This window comes from Pseudonaja textilis, chromosome 3 (assembly GCF_049901715.1).
Source record: "Pseudonaja textilis isolate UNSWEBS1 chromosome 3, rPseTex1.2, whole genome shotgun sequence".
Taxonomy (NCBI): domain Eukaryota; kingdom Metazoa; phylum Chordata; class Lepidosauria; order Squamata; family Elapidae; genus Pseudonaja; species Pseudonaja textilis.
In genome coordinates, this window is record NC_141992.1 from 40,806,839 (window position 1) to 40,831,315 (window position 24,477).

Below are 24,477 nucleotides of genomic sequence, written 5' to 3' on the forward strand. Positions count from 1 at the left end.
GCTTACAGAATTTAAAACCATATTTAAAAACAAAACAAAAAAACAAAAACTAACAAAAAGAATCAAATAAATTAATAAAGCACAATAGAAAAAAATCTGAAATAAAAAAAATCACCCCCCAACTCCCATCCCCCACACCCCGACAACAGCACATCACATGAACCATTTGATGGGCTCCATCCCACTCTGGTCTCCTGGCATAACCAGGTCTTCAGTGACTTCCGGAAGAGTATTAGAGAGGGGGCCATTCTAATCTCTGGGGGAATAGTGTTCCAGAGAGAGGGAGCCATGTGTATATATATGTGTGTGTGTGTGTGTGCACGTGTGTGTGTATCTGCATATTAGGAGGCAGGTGTGATTTAAAAAACCCACTGCAAATTCATGGATACTTGCATGACTTATAGGTAAAATACAGTGATATCTAAATAGATATCATTAAAAAAAATACCTTTAGATCTCGATGAACTATCCCATTTTCATGAAGATAATGCACTGCTTCCAGGACTTGTTGAATTACAATACTAGCATCCTTTTCAGTGTAAACACCCCGTTCTAAAATACGGTCAAATAATTCTCCTCCAGACACTCTGTGCAAGAAAATTCAGTTTGGATTACATGCTGATGTAGAGAGAATCTTATTGGTTTAACTTTTCTATGATCTGTTTCCTGTGTTAATTTATATACAGTGTCAAATAAGTTAATTTACTGGTAACACTGGGAAATTTTGTACCTCTTACATGCTTTATTCGTCATATGAATGGGATTATAAACCTAGATGCTAAACTATAGAAGTAGGACCTGTTGCTGGGTCACTTCTAATTCTCAGGTTAGAAAAAAATATTCCTGTAAAGCTTCAGTGCTAGCAATACTACCAGGGGTGGCATTCTACCTGGTTGAATGGTTCTATAGAACCGGTTGTTATTATTCTGCCCAGTCCAGAGAACTGGCAAATTGCACCACTGGCTGGCTCCTCCCCTCCCCACCCACCCACTCCTTACCTGGCACATGCACTATCAAACTTGCCTGCTAAGTTGCTATTTTTCCTTCCCCCCTGACCATCAGCTGTTTTGCTGTGCCAAGACATTTAGATTAGCTAGAAAGCAGGAAATCGTTGAATTTCTTGCTTTCTAGCTAGTCTAAAAGTAGAGCTGAACCTTCCTTAGGATTGAAGCTTCTATTTTTCAGTGCAGACTCAGGTAGCAGATTGCAGATAGATAGATCTCTAAGTGAATCTGTGATTCTGTGAGCAACTCAATATGCCTGCCTGCTTTACCTGATTTTGGGTAAAAGTTGTTCTTTTTTTATAATTTTTTAAAATATTTACATACATGGTGTGTTGTGAGTTAATTTTATGAGTTTGCTTGCAAACAATTTTATGTGAGAGACTCAGGTAGCAGATTGCAGATAGATCTCTAAGTGAATCTGTGATTCTGTGAGCAACTCAATCTGCTTGCCTGTTTTGCTCTTTTTTAAATAAAAGTTGCTCTTTTTTAAATAAAAAATTCAATATTTACACAAATATTTACAATATTAACATACAAGCCATGCCCAGCCAGTCATATGACCACCAAGCCATGCCCAGTCAGCAAGCCACACCCACCCAGTCATGTGACCACCAAGCCACACCCACAAATTAGGCCATGCCGACAGAACCGGTTGTTAAGAAATTTTAATTCCACCCCTCAATACTACTCAATTTATATATGAAGTCAAACATAAATAAACACATTTAATTTTAATTCTCAGTTTCACCACTAAACAACTTGAGGCCTCAGTTAGAAATAAACTGCAAGTGCTTCCCTATGGGTCTGTATCACACTTGGATCTGCAAAGAAAAATGGATTGCTTATAATACAGGACAAGACATATCAAACAGTTAAGACAGTTAAGCCTTAGATCAGGCAATGCTTGTGCCTGTCTCCAAATGCCTAGGATTTGTTTTTGTTAAATCTGGCATATAAAGAAGTTCCTTCTTGCCTGATGTAATTTACTAGGACATAATTAGCAGGAAATATCTTAATTAGATGAATTTACTTCCAATTCAGCTTTGAATTCAGAGCCTGGTTTATTGCTGACAAGCAAACCTATTTTCCCTTTTAAAGGTTCAGCATACAAAACTTATATATTTTCTCATTAATTCCTTCCACTTTTGAATGTGAGTGAATCCATGCTACTTTTGTGCAGGATTCATCTGTCTGCTGTGTAGCAATTCTCCTACTCATGGATGTTATGTTGCATAATTCTTAATATTGGCCATCCCTTTTACAAATTAGATACCATGTTCTTCTTATTTCTCTTCTAAATCTTGACAGGGCTTGTAGGAAGTTGGGTACGGCTGGGAATGGCACTGGAAGTAAGATTCAGCTGCACTGGGAGGAAAGAGATGGAGAGGGATACACATACATTCCCACCAACTCCCCGGGCCCAAACACACAAAAAATGAGGTACTTGCTGATTATTTCCCATACAAGCAGTTGTTTGGTTCAAAGCTCAGAACTTCCTTTACCTGTAGTGCCAAGTGGGCAGGGTCTGAAAGCAGTACCTCCAGACAAAAAGGTCTGGTGCCATCTAGGTGAAGTCTTACCCGGGCTGCGTCACCTGGCCAAGTTAGTCTCAGACTCTTGGCTGGGTTGTCAAATTGTTATAAGTATTTGAAGTCCTGATCCAAGTTGGGGTCGTGCAAGAACAAATCAGAATAAAATGCAGACATGCTACTTGAAAAGGAAATTTTTCATTTGAGACATAAATCCTCGAAAGTAGATTACAAGATTGGGGTACAGAAACTTGGGGAATATTTATAGGAAACATATAGGCATAGTCTTTTAGTATGTGTGTGTGAATATGCCCTTATATATATTGCTGAATGTGTAGATCTGTTCCCCTTTGATATGTGCCTATGTGTTGACTTTGGTACTACTTCTGTATACCCAGGGAAACTCTGTACTGTGTAAAGTTTTTGTCTGTCTGCTATTATTTTCTCAGATTAATTAGTTTAGCCCAGTCATTAATTATCATGGAAAGAAGTATATTAGTAATCTTTGCAACATGATTTTCTAGTTTTGGTTACTTGTGGGTCATGAAAATGATAAAAAAGGGGATCAGAGACAGTATAAAATAATGCAATTTTGATATAAAATATTTTTCATACTGTTATTAACAATATTTTCTTCATTCTTTACAATACCTAAACAAACTATAAAAATGAAGCTGCTTTTATGGCTGTATTCACGTATTTTGGGCAATCCAGTTTTAGAACCACCCAAACAGGAAAATATTGTTTCTTTACTGCAAGGCTAGAAGGGTTAGACTACAACTAGACTGCAAAAAACTTGATATATTGTGAAATTTCAAGATTTCCCTTGATGAATTTATTTTGGAGAAACAATTTGAACTACTTGGGAAAGAGATAGAGGGGGAGAGAATCTTCAACTGTCTGAGATTTTTTGGTGCTTTAAAGTCAAGTGCAGGAAGAACAAACAATTGATCAATAAGGAATAAAATAAAGCCATTAAAAAGAATCCTAAGAAAGAAAAAGAGAAAGCAGAATTCTTCTTAGATCTTTTATATGTTAGTTTATGATAGAACCTAAGAAATCAAGGGCAAAAATAATCAGATCAACAAGATAAAGTGGTCCAATTCATTAGAAACCCTTTATTTTAAATTGTTAGAATAGTGTTTTACATTTTTTGCAACTTTATCTTACATAATTTATGTTATATTTGCATTGTAAACTTACAACACAGAGAGAGAATGTATTGATGTCACAATGAAGACTGCTGGGTTGGGCTGTATCTCTACGGCTACCATTTTTCTTTTAAGCATAAAAACAGAGATGTTTACAATGCTCCCATAAAAACCAAAAACTTTCCCACATTGTTACCAGACTGTTTAATGCCACTTTCTACAACCTAGTGTGACCCAGGTGTGTTCAGCTATGATTCTCAAAAGCTACTGACTCTTGTCTTGAAAAATTGTGCAACATTTATTTTTTACATAATTATATGTTGATACTTACAGTTGCATTACCAAATAATAGTGAGTTGTGCTTTCATAAATGTCCTCAAGTGTTACTATGTTGTCATGCTTTATTCTGCAACCAAAAACAGAATGCAATGTTGATCTGATGGAATAAGAGATCATTAAAAAGCAAGCTAACATCCACTCCTCTTTGGTGCCAGATGTTTTTAATTCAGATTAAACTCTGGTTCTTTCATTTAAGGAACAAACATGTATTTCAGCTTCTAATAACAAGAGATCCATTTTCCCCACTAGGGTTAGCCATACATTTTTTTTTCATTTTTTTCTTGTTTAGAAATTGTACTCTTTCTAGGAGAATATGACTGGACTTTTTCTTATGTTCCATACACTATTATAAGGAGGCAAGATTTAAGATTTCTTACTAGTATAGCTTTCTTAAAATACGTTATTCTAAAAATAAATTCTTACATTTTCTTTCTTCTCTATTCTTAATAATGTAAATATACTTGAAGGATCAGATTGAAGATCTACCTAAATCACAATTTCCAACTATAAAATTAAAATTCACAAAATGAATCCTATCCTTGATGGTTTTGTCTGTCTTGTAAGAGAAGCAATGTCACTAAGTGGGTTCTAGAACATATACTTTCTCTGTCATGGGCCTGTTTGGAAAATAGCCTCCTCTCTAAAATATTGATAGCCTTAACCTTGGTCTTTCAGAAGGTTGTGAAGATCTGCCTTTTGCTCAGGGAATTGGAATTGGAATGTTGGTTGAGTTCTGATGTGGATGTGGTTTGCTTGATCAAATATAGTATGATTTTAGACCACAATGCAGGGTCTTTTTTTTAAAAAAAAAAACTTTATTAATTATAGAACTAAAATATCAAACAACCACATACACAACACACAGAAAAAATAGGAAAAGGAAAAAAGAAAATGATTAAAAACTAACAATTTGCCTATCGACAGTCTATGGTTCCTTGTTTGTTATCAATATTGGAGATATTGGTTATATATTTGTGATATATTTACAATATTGGTGATATATTTACAAATACATCTTATTGCGAATACATAATTACTACCTCTTTTGCATTTTCCATTGTTTACTAATATATTTTCTATTTTTGTTCTATCCAGTCATACCAGCATTCCCAGCTTCTATAATATTCTGATGTTTCTTTTTCCTTAAGTGCTAAGGTTAACTTATCCATCTCTGCACAGGCTGTTATGTTCTGAATAACAGCCTCTGAATAACATTTCCTCTGTTGGAATATCTGCTTGTTTCCAACATTGTGCAAAGATTATTCTGGCTGCAGTAAGAATGTGGTGTATTAAATATTTGACTTTTTTAGAAATTTGTCTATTAAATATCCCCAATAAGAAGAATTCTGGTTTTAATTCAATTTGCTCTGCCGTTATTTCCTCTAACCATTTGTTTATTCTATGCCAATATCTTTGGGCTTCAGTGCAGGGTCTTTTTAATGGATCTGTACTGTTGATGTCTATAGACTTCCCAAGGCTATAGTCATGTACCTTGAAAACCTGAGTGAGTCCTCAATTAAAGACACTAATTGTGACTGGAAACTCTATTCATTAACTAAAGACCTGTATGACCACCACAACTTAAGATAGCATTTTTATAGTAAGTGAAGACATTGGTCATTAAACAAAGACCTTGTGTGATTATGAAGGCATCTTGTGACTTCCTGCTGGCTTCCAGATTGATCTTTGCTTATTGAAAGCAGGTAGGGGAAGTCACAAATGGTGATCACATGACTATGGGATTCTACAATGGTCAGAAATGCAAGCTGGTCAACAAACATCTGAATTTTGGCCACATGGCGGCAATGGTAAACAATGCAAAAACTGGTAGCAAGTTCCACTTATTCCACACTATTATAACTTCAAAAGGTTACTGAATGAGTGGTTGTTAAGTGAGGACTATCTATAGTAAAAGAGATGACTATTTTATGGGTGTTTTTATAGCTAAACTGGAAAACAGTTCCTGATACAATACTACTCTAAATGCACAGTTTACTCTAAATGCACAGTTTATTTATTTACCATTCATGTCCAGTAGCCCTCATTTGTTAGCATATATCTTAAAGTTGGTAAGGTTGGAAAGCACTGTTTTAGTGGATTTTAAGCAGAAATATTTATGTTTCATCTGTGAAGCCTTCAGTCAGCTGAGACAATCTTTAGTTTACTGCCCTCCCAATTCTTCTAAAATAAGTAACTTGTAGACTTCTTGAAGAAGTTTGAAAGAAACATTGAACTCTGTCATGCATTCCCAACTCTACTTACTTCTTCAGCACAGCTATTTCATTCTCCAGGTTGCTGTCCTGGGTGGCTGGTGACTTTTTAATGCACTTCAAAGCAAAAAGCTTGCCAGTGATTCTGTGCTTCACCAGGAAAACTTCTGAAAAGGCCCCTCTGTAAGGAAAACAAAGATGAAAGACTGGGCATTGTACTGCAGTAGTTGACTTAATTCTTAAGACATAAAGACTGCCACATTAAATACCCTGCAAAGAAGATAGTGATACATTAACACTACTTTCAGAAACAGATGGTGCTACTATTTCGATCCAGGGATTTGGCTGCAAATTCGAGAGTATTAATTGGATAAATCCCCTGTGAGATTTGAGTTCTATTTATTATGCAATGGCCATATAGACAGGAAACCATGGCATAGAAATAAGGTTAGGTACATCAGCTAAATTTTAGCAATTATGTAACAGAACATAAAACATACGATAACTTATCATTATGTTAATTGTCAAGTTATAATGTGTGAAGAATAAGTAGGATTCTACATATCTTTGCACAATAGTGGTAATATTCATTGTTAAGTGATTTTTCCATTCTGGCACCAGGATTAGCAGATCTCAAGGGAATCTCTACAATACCAATACTGAAAATCTTACATAAATTTAGAGACTTTTCTGCTTTCTGGATATAATAGTACCTGTTTTTCATCATTCAGATTACAACCCTAACATTTTTTGTAATTTTAAACCCTAATATATAATAGTGAAATTAATCCACAGAAAGATTTTAACTGCAAATTATTTGTACGTCTAAATCACTTCTTCCTACATCCCACTGAATGAAGAAGGCACTTGCCTGAGTTTTTTCTGAATATTACCTTGCTTACCAGGACTTGAAAAAGTTTAATTCTTCTTTGCCTAGGTAACAGTTTTGCCATGTTTCTATCAAAGTCACTTATTTTGTTCTCTGCAGCAGTAAAGCAGAAGATTCCAGGAAACACTTTGACTTCCTACAGGGGCAAATTCTTTTCATTTTGTATAACCAAAATTACAACTTCCACAAAATCCTGAAATGGTTCTGTTCATTTGTTCAGACTCCCAAGTAAGAGACTTCAACAGAAAGCAAGTCAGAAAAATAAAATAAAAAAGGCATTACAAATTTTTTTACAACATTCTGCCATAAAAGTCCGCATCCCAGATAAATAGAAAGGATGCTTCTCAAATTAGGTAATCTTGTTTTGCTGGTGAAAAGTAAAGAGAACAAAATTATATAAAGAAAGATAGTTGAGGAACAAAGTATTCCAGCTTTTTACAGCATTTCCCAGCAAACTATGGTAAAAAAGAAAGGGATGAAATTTAAGCTAAAATTGTTATTACTTTTAATAGTTTTCACTGTATTAAGCAAAATCCAAAATTATTCATAATTAGAAAAACCTAACTCAAATCAGTAAGTTTTAAATTAGATGGGGATTTCCTGGGATAAAACTTAAAATAGGTCTGTTCTACATCTCATCAACTCTGGAATGAACTGTAACTTGAAATGACAATTGCATCTATGTTATAAACCTGTGCACAGGTTGAAGGGAGAACAATAGTTCAGTGGTTAAAGATGCTGAGCTTGTCAGCTGTAAAGTTGACAGCCTGGATTTGAGGCCCAAGTGCTCACTTGCCCCAGTTCCTGCCCACCTAGCAGTTTGAAAGTATGCAAATACAAGTAGATGAATAAGTACCCTTCAATAGGAAGGTAAGAGTGTTCTCTGTGCTTCTGAGTATAGTCATGGCCATGGACACATTTTCGGACAATGCTGGTACCCTCAGCTAAGAAAATCTTAGCGCTGCCCTTAGAGCCAGTCACAACTGGACAAGGGAAATGTCTTTGGGGATTCTCAGTCCAAGAGCTGAAGAAGCTTCTTGGATGTGAAGCGAAATATCTTCAGAGAAAAACCAGAAGGGTGTCTCTTGAAAAAGCACCTTTGGACAGGGGAAACCTTTACTTTTATACAGTATGATGATCAAGATCCTTATGCTTTCTTTTATCACAGGAGTTGGCAACTATTGGCTACCATTTATTATGACATGACAACATCCTAAAATTTTCTGTCTAGCCTTTCTAACTTTTGTCAATCTAGAGTCTAAAAGGAATGTTTATTTATAAATCAAATGTACAAAGCTGTCCAATTTAGAATTGTAAATATTTATGAGCTTGACAGTTTAATAGTGAGACATCTTCCCAGTTTATGCAGTAAACAAAATTGACACCTGGTGTTTTCAGAAGCAAGCAGAGAAACTAAAGAAAACATTATGTAATATTTATTAAATATTTTATTCATTAAAATGTTTTATCAATGCCAGGTTTATATTATATTTGTAAATTGCTTTTAGGCTTTTTAGCTATAAATACAATTGATGGAAGAAAACATTTATGTACCATTGATGCCTATATGAGAATTGTGTCTGTACTTTCTGCATTTGCTTTGCAAAACAATATGTAAAACAGAAGCAAAATGAAGAATATAATACCAGGCATGAAAAATGGGTTTACAAAAGAGGCTGTTGCTGTGATCATGTCATCTCAAATGGTATATGACAGTTTCCCAGCCATTCTTGCAATCCTTTTCTCCCTTTTTCATCCAGCAGCAACCACTTACTTGGGGGTAAGTTACTTGGGAGAAGGGAAGAAGAAAAAAGGGGAAGGAAGGGAGGAAAGGAACAGGGAGGAATGAACCACCATACACCCTTCCTGGCCTCTGCTGGCCACTTCCCATTCCCACAACTCATGTTGCCTACACTTTGCCCAAGCCAAAGGACAATTATTATGCATTCCCATGCACTTTCTCAAACTGTGGAGGGAGGGAAAGAAAGAAAAGAAGATAAGGTCAGAATGAAGGGGAGGAAGAGAGGGGATGGGAGTGAAGAGAGGGGATGGGAGTGCAGAGGAAAGGAAGGAGGAAAGGAGGGGAGGAGGGAGTGAGGAAGGAACAGGGAAGGTGGAAGGAATGAAGGAAGCAAGGGAGAAAGGAAGGAAGATTTCTGATGTTCCAAGCCAGCTTCCGAGCCAGGAAATATCTCTGAAACAACGACTCAGTGGAGCATGGGTGGTCTAGTATCAGTTATAGATTTAAATGTAAACACAATTTCCAGGATTAAGAACCAGTGACTATGGTTTATAAACTTCAAATTGTTATATATTGTATAGTTAGTAGAGTCAGACAGACACAAAGGTAAACGGAAACCTTTACCTTTAGTAGCTATGTCTTATCAAAATCTTTCATAAGGTAATGAATAGAAAATGGCCACTTAAACTATCCAGATTAGATTTTTTTTGTTTTAGATTTCCTACCTTAGGAAATCAGTTCCAGGTCAATACATATAATTAGCCTGTTAAGATCAGGAGAACTAAACAGAAATAGATTGAAAATCAGGGAAGAAGACTAAAAATGTAGTTGGAGGAAAAAACAAAATGAGGGAATAGTCATTAGCCCACATAATGGACAGCAAATGTGTGAAGAGCAAAGAACAGTGGAAAAGTAATACTTTTATTCCATCTAAAACAATGAAAATTGGATATTTGAAGGTCAATTATCCTTCATTCGAGTCAGAAAGATCATTTGTAACTCTTTTAAGTTGTGAATCAGTGCTTTGCGTAGACTGCACTGTGCACAGATCTCATTGAAATGTAGTTGTCTACTTTATCAGGTCACTGAAAATACATTCTCAACATCTGAGAAGTTGAACTGCAGAGATAGTACAATGGGGGTTGACGACAAAGTTTAGCAATCCTGAGCAAGATCCATCACAGGTTTTTTTCAACTGGGGGTAATAAACATTATATAATGTTACAAATGTATCCATGCTATTCTCTAGGGGAGTGGGAAGCAACAGTTTCTCCAAGGCATATTTATTTTATGTTAATAGCAAGCTATGTTCCACTTGTAGACTTTATTCAAAGTCCTTAGAGATACTGCATATAAGCTGTAATCACATTTATCAGGATGTTATTCCATTTGTTATCCTTTCCTCCAACTCATTTCATATTTATTTCACCTGATTCTTGTTCATATCCACTTGAAGCATAAATATCTAGAAGTAAACTAGTCTAAGTAACTAAGACTTTAAAAAACAGAGGTCATTGCTTCTATTTTTCTTGACTGTAAATAGATTTTTGAATTTCTCTCTTATATTCTTTATTCATCTCATTTACATACAAGAACCACATTTGCATGTATGCTTGGAGTGGACTCAAATGAGACTAAAATTAATGAAGTTCTAAATTAAGTTCTGTTGATTATATGGGAGTATTTTGTAGCTGGATTTGTGAATGTTACTGGCAATGTGTGAAAAGTTGGCATTGTATGGAATGCTTAGGAAATCTATAGAATATGGGACATTTCTAGATAAAGTATGAAATGTCTGTGTTATTTTAATATAATATATACCAGGAGTGTCAAACTCAATTTCATTGAGGGATGCATCAGGGCTGTGGTTGACCTCGGTGGGGGAGGGCATGGCTGACTGGGTGGATGTGGCTGACTAGATGGGCATGGCCAGCTTGATGTCACCCCCAAACTGCTGGCATGTTTCCTTTTCACATTGAGTAGACTGGGCTGAAGCCATGCTGGCCTAATTGGGTAGGCTGGGCTGAAGCTACATTGGCTTGATCTTCCCTCTTTGTACCAAGTAGGCCGGACTGAAGCTTTGCTGGCCTGGTCTTTCCTCTTTGCACCAGGTAGACTGGGCCGAAGCTTCTCTGGCTTTCTTCTTCTCATTAGGTAGACCGGCGAAGTTTTGCTAGCCTAACCTTTCCTCTCTGCATTGGGTAGACCAGGCCAAAGTGACATGAATAGACCAAGCCAAAGCAACATGGGTAGACCAGGATGGCCCCACATGCCGGACCCAACTACCTCACAGTCCAGATCTAGCCTGCAGGCCTGACTTTGACACCCCTGCTACATACTATCCCTAGGCATTATATATAATACCTAGGCATTATGTGGAATGTTTAGGCAAAGTATGAAAAGAGAGTCATGAAAAGAAATAGAGTTACCTAACCCTAACCCTTTATTGAAAAGACATATATGAAAATGAAAGAAGAAATGCAAAGTAAAGTACAGGACTTTCCTATTCAAAACAAGAGAGAAAGACCAGTATTGACTTACTTGTTGCAATTAGGAAGGCTAGAATGGCATTTTATACCTTGTGGTTTGCCTTCTGGCATTGCCTGGAATACCTAGGAAATGCATGTAACATTAACTGTTTTATATTTTGACACCCCATTTTTAACATTCTACAGATTTCTGGGCATTCTATAAAATACCTAATTTCACACATTGACAGTAACATAGACCAACAAATCTTACATAATAATTTTAGTAATATTTGTTCAATGAGCCATAGAAACCTGGTTCATATATCAGCTAAACCAGAATGCAACACAATCAATAAAAACCAATGTATACTTAGCATAATACTGCCAACATGTTAATACTGTTTCATTTTTTTAATTCTCTGCTTTTTACTTTTTTTAGTTCTTTTTTTTCTGAACTTTTCAGTTATACTTCTTTCTATAAAATTCCTATTGCATTGGGAAAGTCAATAACAATTTGTAATAATTCCTAAATTCACAATTGAAGATAGTAGGAAATCATCATCCCACAGATCATATGCACTGACATCTGTTTCACATTTCATTCCTAAACAGTTTATGATAATTACAGCCCACATTTAAGACCACATGAATCAACAAGCTGTTGCAAAGGAAACAAAAGCTTCTGTAGGTGTTTTTTTTTAACATGAAATACAAAGGTACTGGCTCTGGATAACCATTTTAATCTAAAGGGCTGACTAACCATGAATACATTACAGACTAAGAACATTTGCATTTGGAGGCACAAGTGAAGCAGAATGACAGTAGAAGAGACATGTTTTCTTGAGTGTTTGAAAGAACAGATGTTACAATGTCCTTGACAACTCCAGATTCATTTATATTAACGAAAGTCTGCCAAATGAAATAGCAGGTTTAAATTGTGGGATTTTTCTGGCTTTACCATATACGAACTTGGAGGTTATTTTATTCAAAGTATTGTGTGAAAAATATGTTTATTATTAGTTTATTTATCCTTCTTTTTTCTATCTACTCTGACATACACTCTCCCTTTCAAGCTGCAAAGGTGTAGTTTTGATGGACTAATGTAAGGAATTAGTAACTGGATTAAAGCAATGCAGTAGCAGTGTCTTCCACTAAGTATAGACTAAAAATAAAACAAGCAAGTAAAATATTAATCTATCCACATGACTCTTTGCCTGGATTCACACAGTAAGCCAGGCTAAAGTGTTATTGGCTAATTTCCAATATATGATGTGAACACAGCAATAGGGATATCCATTGGAATTTAAATTGTAAATTAATGAACAGTTAGCGCAAAAAATTTTCTGTAACTTCATCATCTAACATGCAATAAGAAACTAGGCATTTCAGATTGTGTATCCAGTTTTTGATAAATATAGCAAAATTACAATTGTGTTGTTTCTCACTCTAATTGGAAAAATAAAGGCATAATTTAGTCAGATATATTATAGCTCAGGAGTACTGTAGATGCCACTATTTTTGATCCTACTGACACCCAACTAATTTTGGGCAGGATTTATATACATTCAACTAGATATTTAAGCATCTTTATTCAAAATATTGTTTCCCAGATTTAAAAAGATCTGTTCTTGAATAAACATAAACACAATGAGAGTCTGTTTTGATCAGGTTCCAATTAAGGTTTTGGAAGTAGGACCAATATATTTTTTACTTCATTAAATGGCTTCTCTCTGTATTTTGTATCTAAACTTAGGGAAATAAGAATTCTCCATTTGTTTCTCTTGAGGGGAAAATTCTCAAATGCATCTCAAATAGAAATTTTTATTGTAGTAGCAGCTCTCCATGCAGAGTAGCCAATAATTTGTCGATAACTCATATCTGGCTGGAGTTTAGTTTATGGGAAGTGACTTAATAAATGGAAAAAAAATAACCATACTACTGAATGCTGGATCAGCCATGTTGCCATCAAAGCTGATACCTCTTTGGAAACTATTAGTTCAGTTTTTATCACTGACAAAATAGGAATGGAATGGAAAGGAGCCATGAAATGGTAAAAATGAAAGATTTTTCATTGGGAATACATGTGACAACGTGATTCGTGTACACTACCTTGCAATACTAACAGCCAGCTCTAGAAATGGGCTATGGTGCCTAGTGTTCCTTCTCTAATTATGGTGAAGCTTTTAGTCTCACAGCACCTGGACACTACAAAATAGTGGAGAGAACTCCTAGCTGCTACAACTCATCCTTAGACCTTCTCCCTCATTGTTCAGAACTACATATTAGAGAAGGAAATGGATTCAGATTGCATCATCTGAAAATATGAACCATCTTTGATTTAGTTTCCACTATTTTAGAATGAATATAAAATATCAAAGAGATCAAGTAGTAGACATCTTTTCAATTACTATCCCAATTGTTCCTGATATTTATTTTATTTTAGATATTTTTGGGACCCATTTCAAACATCCTGGAGCCAAAGATGTTATGCATATCCCTACTTTCTCCTGCTTTCCTCCATAAGAACAATTCTGTGAGGTAAGTTGTTTGAGAGAAAATGTCTCTTATCCAGTCACTCTGAGAGCTTCTAATAGCTCAGGGTGGACTAAGACCTGAGTTTTCCTAGTGCTCTTCTAGCACCCAAATCAATATACAACACTGCATTCTTCCAAGGCAATTCTCAGCATTTCAGAAATGTGTTCTGATTAGAATTGTAAATAACTGCAGAACTGCAGTGGAGTTGAAGCATTTTAAAAGGCAGTTTGAGTCATTCTTAAGTTATTTAGAGTGTTTATAAAAAGAAACTTTGGGGAAAATGTTAACTCATACAGTGAATGGAATGCTTTTAAAAGTCCATTATGATAAAATGAGAGTTGGTGGAAAAAGCTAATTGATAGGATGTTCAGACCCCTTGTTGGCTTCAGGGAGGAGGAAAATGACATTTATGATACAATATTGGAGTCACTTCAATGTCAAGAGAGAAATAAAGTGGATGCAAAGTGTGAAGAACAATCTATTGACCGTTCAGCTTAGTAATCATAATCAAGAGACCAACTGCAGAGCCAGTGGAGTATTTTTTAAAAAGAAAACATACAAGATGATTGCTTTGATGAGCAAGAGGAATTTTAGAAATAAAATAGTTCTGGGGGAGAAAAATTAATCTCTCAGCTACACATGCTTAAGAGCTGACATTGTTATTCTTAAAGGAAGCATGAGAGTAAGCACCCTAACAACCATGTATACTAATGTGCGGGAAACTATTAATAAAGAAAGATATTATGACAGTTTAAAGGTTAATGCATTTACTCTTCCATAACCTGCCATGGATCACCATATATTTCATCAGATGCCTCAGAAGTATATCATGCTTATGCAATGATAAATAGATTCATTTTAAAGTACAATAAAATTCTATTTCATTTTCTGATGGAGACTAATGCAGTTAGAAGAGAGGGTGCTATTTATTGTAGCAAGAAGCATTGTAGACCTTCTTTCTCCAAGTTTCTGCCTTCTTACACTTTTTGGACTGGATGTACAGAAGCCTGATGATGGCAGATGAGATTCTGCTGAAACGTTGCTACAACTTTAAAAGCACAGCTACTATGACGTGGGAAAATACCCAAGCAAAGCCGAATGCCATACATGTAAGTACCCGCGAAAACTTAAGAAAATATATATATATATATATATATATACAAAAAAAAAAAAATCTCCACACCACTAGCCAGGCAAACACCTGGGCAGAAACAGATCCCCCCTGATACCTCCAGCTCAAACACATCCCAACCAGGCACCCAGATGAAACCTAGCTTCCTAACAAATGATAGCCGTCCATTTACTCGGAGCCAAGCTGCACTAAAAGCCTCCAATACAGGAACACAATGTTGCCAGCCAATCAAGACAAAAAAAGCCACAAAACAGACAGAAGATATTAGAAACACCAATCAAGCAGAACACAGCAAACTCCAAGACCAATAAACACAGACCAAGACTCCCAACCAGTCAGGATGAAGAAAAAAACCATTCTGGCACAGCATAGACTAGCCCCAAATTTAAAAATGAAACGGCTGTGAAAGTCTGACTCGCAGATGAACACAATACAGAAGCCTGATGATTGCAGATGAGATTATGCCGAAACGTTGCTACAACTTTAAAAGCACAACTATAATGACATGGGGAAATACCCAAACAAAGCTGAATACCATATATATATATATATATATATATATATATATATATATATATATATATATATATATATATATATATATATATATATTATACATATACATACATACATATATATATATATATATATATATATATATATATATATATATGATTCCACATTACATTTTCTCAATCACCTTATACATTATAAAAATATTAATCTAATCAATTAATTATAGCAACTGATATTAATCTTTCCATAATGGTTCTCATTTCATCATTTCCCCCTTTTTTCCTTTTCTTATACATCACTAATCATGAATTAATATATAATATTCCTATTATAAATTCCCAATTCCATATTTATTTCATTAAGTTCTATGTCTAATGTAGCTATAATCCTTTAATAGAAAAAAGAAAGAAAAAAGGAAACTAAAAAACCCCCACCATATCAGTTACATATTTATCTATTTTCAGTACTTATTCTTATATATCACAACATATTACTTTGCGGAATCTCCTTCCCTATCCTTTTTTTTACCCATTATCTCTCACTCTTTTAACAATGAAATTTCTTTTAATCCTTGTTTGCTCCCCGTTTCACTTTATTTTCTGGTTCTTTCTCTTAATTCTCTTTCCCCCATTCTTATTCCGCTCCATTTCTCATTCCAATTAATACATTTATCTCCCTTTCTCTTTTGATCTTTCTTTTGTACTTCCCTTTTCTGCTTTTTCCCTCTCCTTTTTTTCATTTTCTGAACCATTCCCCCCTTTCCCTCCTGCTTGTTGCTCCCTGCGTTCTTCAAAGCTGGCTTCTTCTTTGTTAAACTCCTCCCCCTCTGGTTTACTTTATTCTTCTACAAGCTGAGTTGCCATTTCTAATTTCTGTAAAATGTAATTGCACATTTCAAGTTTAATTTTCATCATTTCCCTTATATCTTGCAAGTCCAATCTTATTTAAATAAATAAGTCCTCCATTATATCTTCTCCTTTTCCCTTTTCTTTTCTCTTCTTTAATAGACATATTCCTCTTCCTTAATAGATGTATTCAATCCCAAAGTCCAGTATATTATTTCAGCCAGTGTCCTTTAAGTTTATTTTCAACAATCAATGTCCTTAAGTCTTTGTTCCAGGTCTTCTAATTAGCCCTTTCCCAACTGTTTCCCATAGTCACTGGGTAGTTCTATGACAATATTTTCAAATATCTTCCCCTTTGAAATATTCTGATGTCCCTTTCCAGGATTTTTATTTTTACTATAATGGAGTTTCTTGTACTTTCTTTTAAGTTCCAAAGTCCAATTTCTTAGAAAGACCAAGAACTTTTTAAAGTCACTGACATTTTTCCTGTACCATCAGGTGGTGCTCTTGAGTCTTTTCTACAATCCACTCCTTCCTTAACTTTAACTTTCTTTATTAAATATAGTACTTTTATTAAGTTCACTAATTTCAATCATTAGCTATTATTTCTTTTCTTTTCAACATACTCAATTTCAGCATTTAGTTATGCCCTTTAAGTGCCAATAGTTGTCCAGTTTAATTTCTAAACCTTTGTTGTGTTCAAATATTTTCCTTTAAATTTTCTCCTCCCAGTTAATCCAATACAATAATTCAAGCCAATTTTATAAAATCCAATTTCCTTCTCACTTTCTCTGGTCGCTGCTTCCACACACTTTTCTTCAAAATAGTCCTTTATTTTTTAATACCAGGATACCTCAAAATCCAGTGTTTTGCCTGGTTCACACTCCGCTTGCTGCTTCTCCGCTCCAGCACAGTCTTTGTCTCTGTCGTGTTCTTCATCTTCGTGGTGGCCATTTTAGGACCACGGCTGCAGCTTGCCTTTGGGAGGGATTTTTCCTATCAGGGAGGGGAGTTGCAGCTCCCCTCAACCCCCCAGGTGATTCCCCACTTCTTCACCACCCTTCCAGGGTTGTTCTGGTTTCAAACGGGACCCTCCAGCAAGTGAGCTCAGGGTGAAACCACACACAATCATGGATTCCACTCTGAGTACGATGATGAACAAACCAGAAGTTCGGTAGTAAATTTTTTTGAATATCACCACTGTTCCCTTACCCTGTATGAACACCATGTGAGGTAAAGTGTCTGAGTTGAAGAACAACATTCTATGAAGGAGAATCTTCCCCAAAGGTCCAAAGCTCCTTCACTCTTCACTTGTTAGCTGCTTCTGAAAGTATCCTTCTAGCTTTGTTACAGCTAGAAATGAAATAGTGTGAATAATAAAAATAAAAAGGAACAGCAAACACTTACGATCCAAGTACTTCCATGAAAATGAATGTTTTTCTGATGTTGGCAGTCGGTTTCTTCCAGGAAGTGCTGTCATCCTCTTGTCTGCAACCCATCTTCTCCAGAGTTTATGCTGAAATTTCTGAAAGGATATAATAATGGTTGAAGAACTATTATTATAAACAGTTATTAATGACAACATATTAGTTAATTAGTTCTCACATTTTTCTGTGTCAGGTTTCTGGCATCTTTAGCAGATTTTAACACAACTGCAGTCCAGCAGAAAAGAATCTGTCTTTGTAATTGTTTATAGTGGTAATAGTACTACTGATTGTAACATTCGGTAATAATTGTTTATTACTGGTTACCTTTTAATTTCTACAATTTGATCTCCTGGTTACTATCCAAGCTCTGGAATTCTTCTGTAAATTACAAACCTGAGTAGAATAAAACAATGCTGATACTGTCATCATCTATCCTATTCTTCTTTATGGGCCTGAACTACTCTCTTGTGTTAATGGGCAGCATTTCCTAATACTTGTAAGCCCCAGGAGGGTTTTCAGCACTATGAAGCTTTAAATTGTCAAAAGACTTGTCATCTGAGCTTCTAACTCTTACTGAGAGTCAGAAATATTCCTCTGGACTATTTTGTATTTTGGCATATGAAAATTTAGATCTGGTGATTCAGAGGCTTTGGAAAATACAGTGTTGATCTGCAAATTTCAAAGTAGGATTATTTTAGGGTGATGATGAAATAATTGCTGCTATTATTCTAGATGGCTGGTTCTTGTTATTCATTGTGACAAAGCGTATAGGACTATCATCATAAAATACATTAGAGACTAATGTACTTAGTACCAGTATTAATGTACTCAGTAAAGCTAGTTTGGAAATCACTTAGAAAATCTAAATTCCATTCCTTTTAATCGCAATAAAATGTGCAATAATAATTAGGCTGCTATTTTTATTAGGATTGATCCACATTTTATACCAAATGTAAAACTCAGGGATATTAGTTGCTAACATACTCATTAGTAATGATTTTAGTTTATAGTTGCTTCTAAAGATTGTGTAATCTTATTGCTCATCTAAGTTAATAGTCTACTGTTGGAATTCAGAGCTAACACAAACTGAAACAGATTATATAATTGTGAATTGAATAGAATGTACAGACCAGATTCATTGTAAGAAAAGAATGGGCAAAATCAGACAATCACAACACAGAATAAACCTTTCTTCAAACAGTAATTAAATTAAAGCATTTTACATATACACACTCAAATAGGAGGCTTAGGGCAAAACTACATGATAATTAAAACATATTTTGTGCTACCTATTTCTTTTCTTTTCCTGGTTGTAATGTACGATGGTGAAGGGAGAGGAGGGGAGTAAAGCTTTTATTTGAATCAGGACTATTGGTATGAGAAGAAAGCTTGATCTTTTTTCCAGAGTAACATTGTTTACAAGAAGGCTCTTCATCATATGAAGTTATTTTTAAAATAAATCTTTATTTTTTTAAAAAAAATATACAAATGCATCTGCATGTGTCTTTTTCTAACAAAAATCCTGAGTGGATAAGATGGAGGAATAGCCTTTTGTTCTTTTGTATATGGTGCTTCGAGCCCAGAATGAGCTATCATCTGTTTCCACTAGAGTACATAGAAGATGCAGATAAAGCTACACAGATTCTAATTTTTATAGCCACTTAACTGATCAGTTTATAAATCTTAATGCTTGAGTAATCTGAAAGAAAGATAAACTCAAAGTGTTACTTTGATACAAATTGAATGGTAGTTATATCCAGAGCATTAAACATTTGTCTTTTGGGAGTGCTTTCAAGAATTGGATAATCGGGAATTTTCAATGCTTAGGTTTGGATGTTACCATGTATGTTAAACAGCAATGAAACGTTAAAAATTTTGATTGATAAAAGTTTTATTTTTTTTCTCCAAGTTCTTTTTAAAAATGGGTGCTTTTTAAGAATGGAGAATGAATCTCATAGTTGTTTTTGCATCATACTTTCTTTTTGGATCATAATTTCAGTATAAAACCAGTGCTGGCTTCATTAAATATCAGCAGAATCGTATTTAAAGGTGAACAGTCAAAGGTGAAATTGCTTGATGCATCCTTTGACAAGAAAAATCCAAAGAAGCCTAGCACCAACCAGCAGGCAAACTTTATGCTGCTTCCTTGATCAGCAGAGTGGCAGGTAAGTTGTGGGGATCAGCGCCTGATTTTCTGCATTTATTAGGAGCTTACTTCCAAAGGGTAACAGATAAGATTGCAACATTAAGGACCTTCAAGAAATTGACACATATATATAAAAGGAAAGGCTTCACAAAGCTGTACTTTGTGTGTATTCTTGGAGACTGGCATTTTATGGAAATCAATATTAAATAAATTAATGAACAGACTAGCGGAAACATGGATAGGAAGGAACAAGGCTACACTCTACTAGTGACTTGCCTTATTAACAGAGTATAAATGTGTTGAGGAAGTTTACAAAGTGCTCTGCCTTGATCTGAGAATTAAATAGAAATTAAATGAAAACAACAGATGCTGTATGTTTTCTCAAGCCTAGGCATATCAAGATGTTGACTAATTTTAATTGTCCCACTACCATTATCTATAGATCTTCCAGGGAGCTCTTAATTCCAGACTGAATTCAGATCTTCTCAGTAACTCTATTTATCACCATGGCTACATTTGACTTACACAGGTAGAAGCCCTTTATGGGACAAAATGCAAACATATCAGGATTTTTTTTCAGCTATACTTAACAATAATTTCTGCAATTAAAGAGAGTTCTGAAAGCATTTCTAAATGGAAGCCCTGGAAATGTCCTGTTGTGAGCAAACACACTGAATTGGAAGATCGGTGCAAAGCCCAACATTGCTCACAGGCTGAAGCACCATCACTCTTCCTTCACTTTCTTCTTTTTCAGGAATAGCAAAAGTGTTTATACACATGACTGCATTTGCCAATGGCCAAATGGAATCTTTTGTTAAAAAGAGGGACATTTTGAACAGAGGGAATCATTATTGCACAGGGAAAAAAAGTGGAAGAAAAAAAATACATTTTGTGGCAAGTAGTTAAGGCTTTCATTTCCCACTGAAATAGTATTTGCCACCTATAATGAAAAATTGTGGAGTTACACAATTTTTGAGTGTCCCAGAACTGAACATCAAAGATTAATTCAAGCATGGTAAAAAAGAAATGGACTCAGCTGCTAAAGAATGACATTTTCAGTCTATAAAACCTTTAAAACCCAATATGTTTGAAACAGTGCTTGATCCCTAGTCAACTATTAGATTCCAAATCTTGTTAAGAATTGCATTTCTTTATATATTTTGTATATTTCTCTAGATAGACACATTTAGCTTAAGAGCTTAAGAATGCGAAAAAGGAAGTGGTTTATTGACAATATTTGAAAGTACCAAGTTTGTTTAGGGAGATTCTCAGTCATCCAGGTCCTGGTTGTCCCAAAGATGCTTTTCAGGAAGCAACTGGACTTTCTTGTTTTTCTTTGAAGACATTTTGCTTCTCATCCAAGGAACTTTTTCAGCTCTGACTGGATGGTGGTGAATGGAAGAGCTGAACAACTTTCTTGGATGCGAAGCGAAACATCTTCATAGAAAAAAACAAGGAAGTACAGTTGTCTCCTAAAAAAGCACCCTTGGGACAACCATGGTCTGGATGACTGAGAACATCCACAGACTTTTAGCTATGCACTTTGGGATGAACACACTTCGAATGGTGTGGGAGAATGAATGGATTTCCTGGAAAAATGCAGACTATAGGAACCATTTGCACTTCAGTTTGAGATGCAGACAATGCAGATCCATCCCCAACAGCCTGCACTTGTCTTCAACAGTGAAGTAGCACAGGGCAGAAAACATCCTGCAGCCAAGAAAGCTTCACACCCATTCACACTACTCAGGTGACCCTGACGACACAAATAAACCTCCAAGTGGCCTCAACGACTCTCTGAAAGAATGCAAATGATCAGCTGTCTGCAAGGAATTAAATCCTTCCATTCCCCACCATCCAGTCAGAGTTGAAGAAGCTTCTTGGATGAGAAATGAACCATCTTCAAAGAAAAAACAAGAAAGTCCAGTTGCCTCCTGAGAAGGCACCTTTGGGACTACCAAGTTTGTTTGTTTGTTTATTTTTGTAGCAGACAGTGTTCATCAGCCTGGTGTCCTGCAGTTGGACTGCAATTACTATCATTCCCAATAAGAATGGCTATAACTTGGGAAAGGTAACTATAACATCAGTTTAATTAGCAGATTGGAGAAAGCTGCATAAGAGTATAAGAGTATAAACCCTGGTGTGCACATGTATTACATCTCCTCCAGGAGCTTCATTGGCTGCCAATTTGCTTCCGGGTGCAATTCAAGTTACTGGTTGTCACCTTTAAAGCCCTTCATGGCTTGGGTCTGGGTTATCTGAGGAAACATCTCTTGCCAGTGACATCTACCCAACCCATTAGAGCGAGGAGGCAGGGAATACTGTGGGTCTCACCCTTGAAGGGGATACACCTGGTGGGACCTAGAAGAAGGGCTTTCTCTGTGGTGGCTCCATCTCTCTGGAACATTATTCCCCCAGAGATTAGAATGGCCCCCTCATCAATACTATTCTGAAAAGCAGTGAAGACCTGGTTTTGCCAGTGGGCCTGGGGAACCCAGAGAGGGATGGAATCCATCTAATGGCTAGTGTGACCCGCTGTCATCGGGATGGGGGGGTGGGAGTTGGTTCCCCCAATTTTTGTTCTATTGTACTTTACTAATTTATTTGATTCTTTTTGTTAGTTCTTACTGTTTTTGTTTTTATTTTTTGTTTTAAATATGATTTTACATTGTGTAAGCTGCCTTGAGTCTCCATGAGCAAACAAACAAACAAACAAACAAACAAATAAACAAATAAACAAACAAACAAATAAATAAATAAATAAATAATACTCTCATAATTCATTGTGATTCAACTTTTGGAGGCTAGGAAAATGTTTGGAATTCTGGGATCGTGTAACAGGCACACTCAAAAATAACTGCCAAGAAAGATAAATCATGAATTTAGAGTGGGCATGGTTTGTCAAAAATATCTATCAAATGTATCTTTTCTTCTATGTTTACTGAGAGTATTTGCACCAAGACAAATTCCTTGTCCAACCATACTTAGCCAATAAAGAATTCTATTCTATTCTATTCTATTCTATTCTATTCTATTCTATTCTATTCTATTCTATTCTATTCTATTCTATCTTCCAAAAGAAATGCCAATATGATTTTGTGAGGCCTAGGCAGATTACTGCAAATAAATATGCCAAAAGCTGCTACTGTGCCACAGAGAGAGAGGGGGGGGGGCAGAGTTTTGATCACACCACAATTTGGCTTCCATATTAACATTTTTGCCCTATCTTGTGGTCATATCAGTGGCTATCATCGTGGCTATGGCATTTGCCTTGAAGGCAAGTTCAAGCTGTATTATTGGCTGTAGCAGCAATGACTTCATTAGTTTCATCCCAGGATGTTGTCTTATAAATCCAGGATAAATTAGTTTATAGGTCTGTGCAGACAAAAAAGATGCTTTAAATGGTATTAGAACCAGTAGAGCAGGTATTTCTTTTCCCAATGTCAGCTGCAGGTGACCCTGGGAAAAGATGCAGCTGATTGAAGAAACTGAAGGCAGGTACTGAGGTGGGTAAAATCTGTTAGGCTTGATTATCCTCCCTATCTTGAAGAGAAGTCAAACAGTTGGCAGAAAGAGGAATTATACCAGTATAGTTTTCTTTTAGCATGATGATTTGGTGGTAGGGAAAGACCTCTTCTTGATGAGATTCATGTGGCAATAGAACATACCTAGTGAGAAGTCCTATATTCTCTAGCTTCCTTTCTGCAAAAAAAAGCCATATTTCTGGTGATCTTTATGTGCCTGATCAATCCATTGCCCATAAATATGAGACAATAGAGGGACCAAAATGCAATGATAAATTGCAAAGGTGGGAATGTAACTTTTACATTCTATTTTATCTGTTAACTCTAGCAGAGGTTAGGACATGATAGAACAAATTCTAGTCTAGTCTATCCTTACAGAGATTTTATTTATTTGTTTTTTTAAAAAAACGAAGGAATATTGAAATATAAAATTGTACCTGAAGTGTTTGCCTTTTATATCATTTTTTCTATTTCCATTCTGATTTTTGTGAAAATAGAATGGCCATATATATTGCCAAAATATATATGAATATATGAAAGAAAATGCATCACTAAAACAATGACGATTCGTTCTAATTTTCTTTGCGTATACTAATAAAATGTGGATTTAATTAAGGTTTTAAAATAATTATTCTAGATCAGTTAGATATATTACCATTTTATTAATGCAGCTTGTCTCACATTATCTTCTTCTCATAGAGATAACCCTGGTTTCAGAAGTGTTTCCCTTTCCTGACTTATTTGGAGCCATTAATCTTAAAGATACTTGATGCAACGGGAAGTTGTGCCAAACTGTGGCTTCTTGGCCTGTTTACTTACTTTCATTAAAAAAAAAAAAGAGTTAAGTGAGAGTCAGGAGACAAGTCTGCTATAATAGCAACACATAGGCGCCAACCAGTTCTTACTTTTGAAAAACAAATGGCTGTCAATCTTTTTTTTTTAATGTGATGGCAGGAAAAAGAAATGTGGAATGTTGTAGATTTTCCAGTAGTCTGTTTACTAATGTCTGTTCATTAAA

General features: G+C 35.5%; 1 protein-coding gene across 3 annotated transcripts in view; it reads right to left on the reverse strand.

Moving 5' to 3' along the window:
* The window catches only part of CAMK1G (calcium/calmodulin dependent protein kinase IG), a 43,458-nt gene that overhangs the window by 14,767 nt on the left and 4,214 nt on the right, over nucleotides 1-24,477 (reverse strand). For 2 of the 3 annotated variants that reach the window (XM_026712982.2, XM_087929342.1), the window contains exons 2-5: nucleotides 17,770-17,887; nucleotides 6,286-6,414; nucleotides 4,016-4,090; nucleotides 449-587 (exon numbers count right to left, since the gene is read on the reverse strand). In XM_026712982.2, the coding sequence (XP_026568767.2) occupies nucleotides 449-587; nucleotides 4,016-4,090; nucleotides 6,286-6,414; nucleotides 17,770-17,861 (435 nt within the window). In that variant the 5' untranslated portion in view covers nucleotides 17,862-17,887. Of the gene's footprint in view, nucleotides 1-448; nucleotides 588-4,015; nucleotides 4,091-6,285; nucleotides 6,415-11,404; nucleotides 11,444-17,769; nucleotides 17,888-24,477 lie in introns of those variants that run through there. The other variant, XM_087929343.1, reaches the window with a different exon arrangement.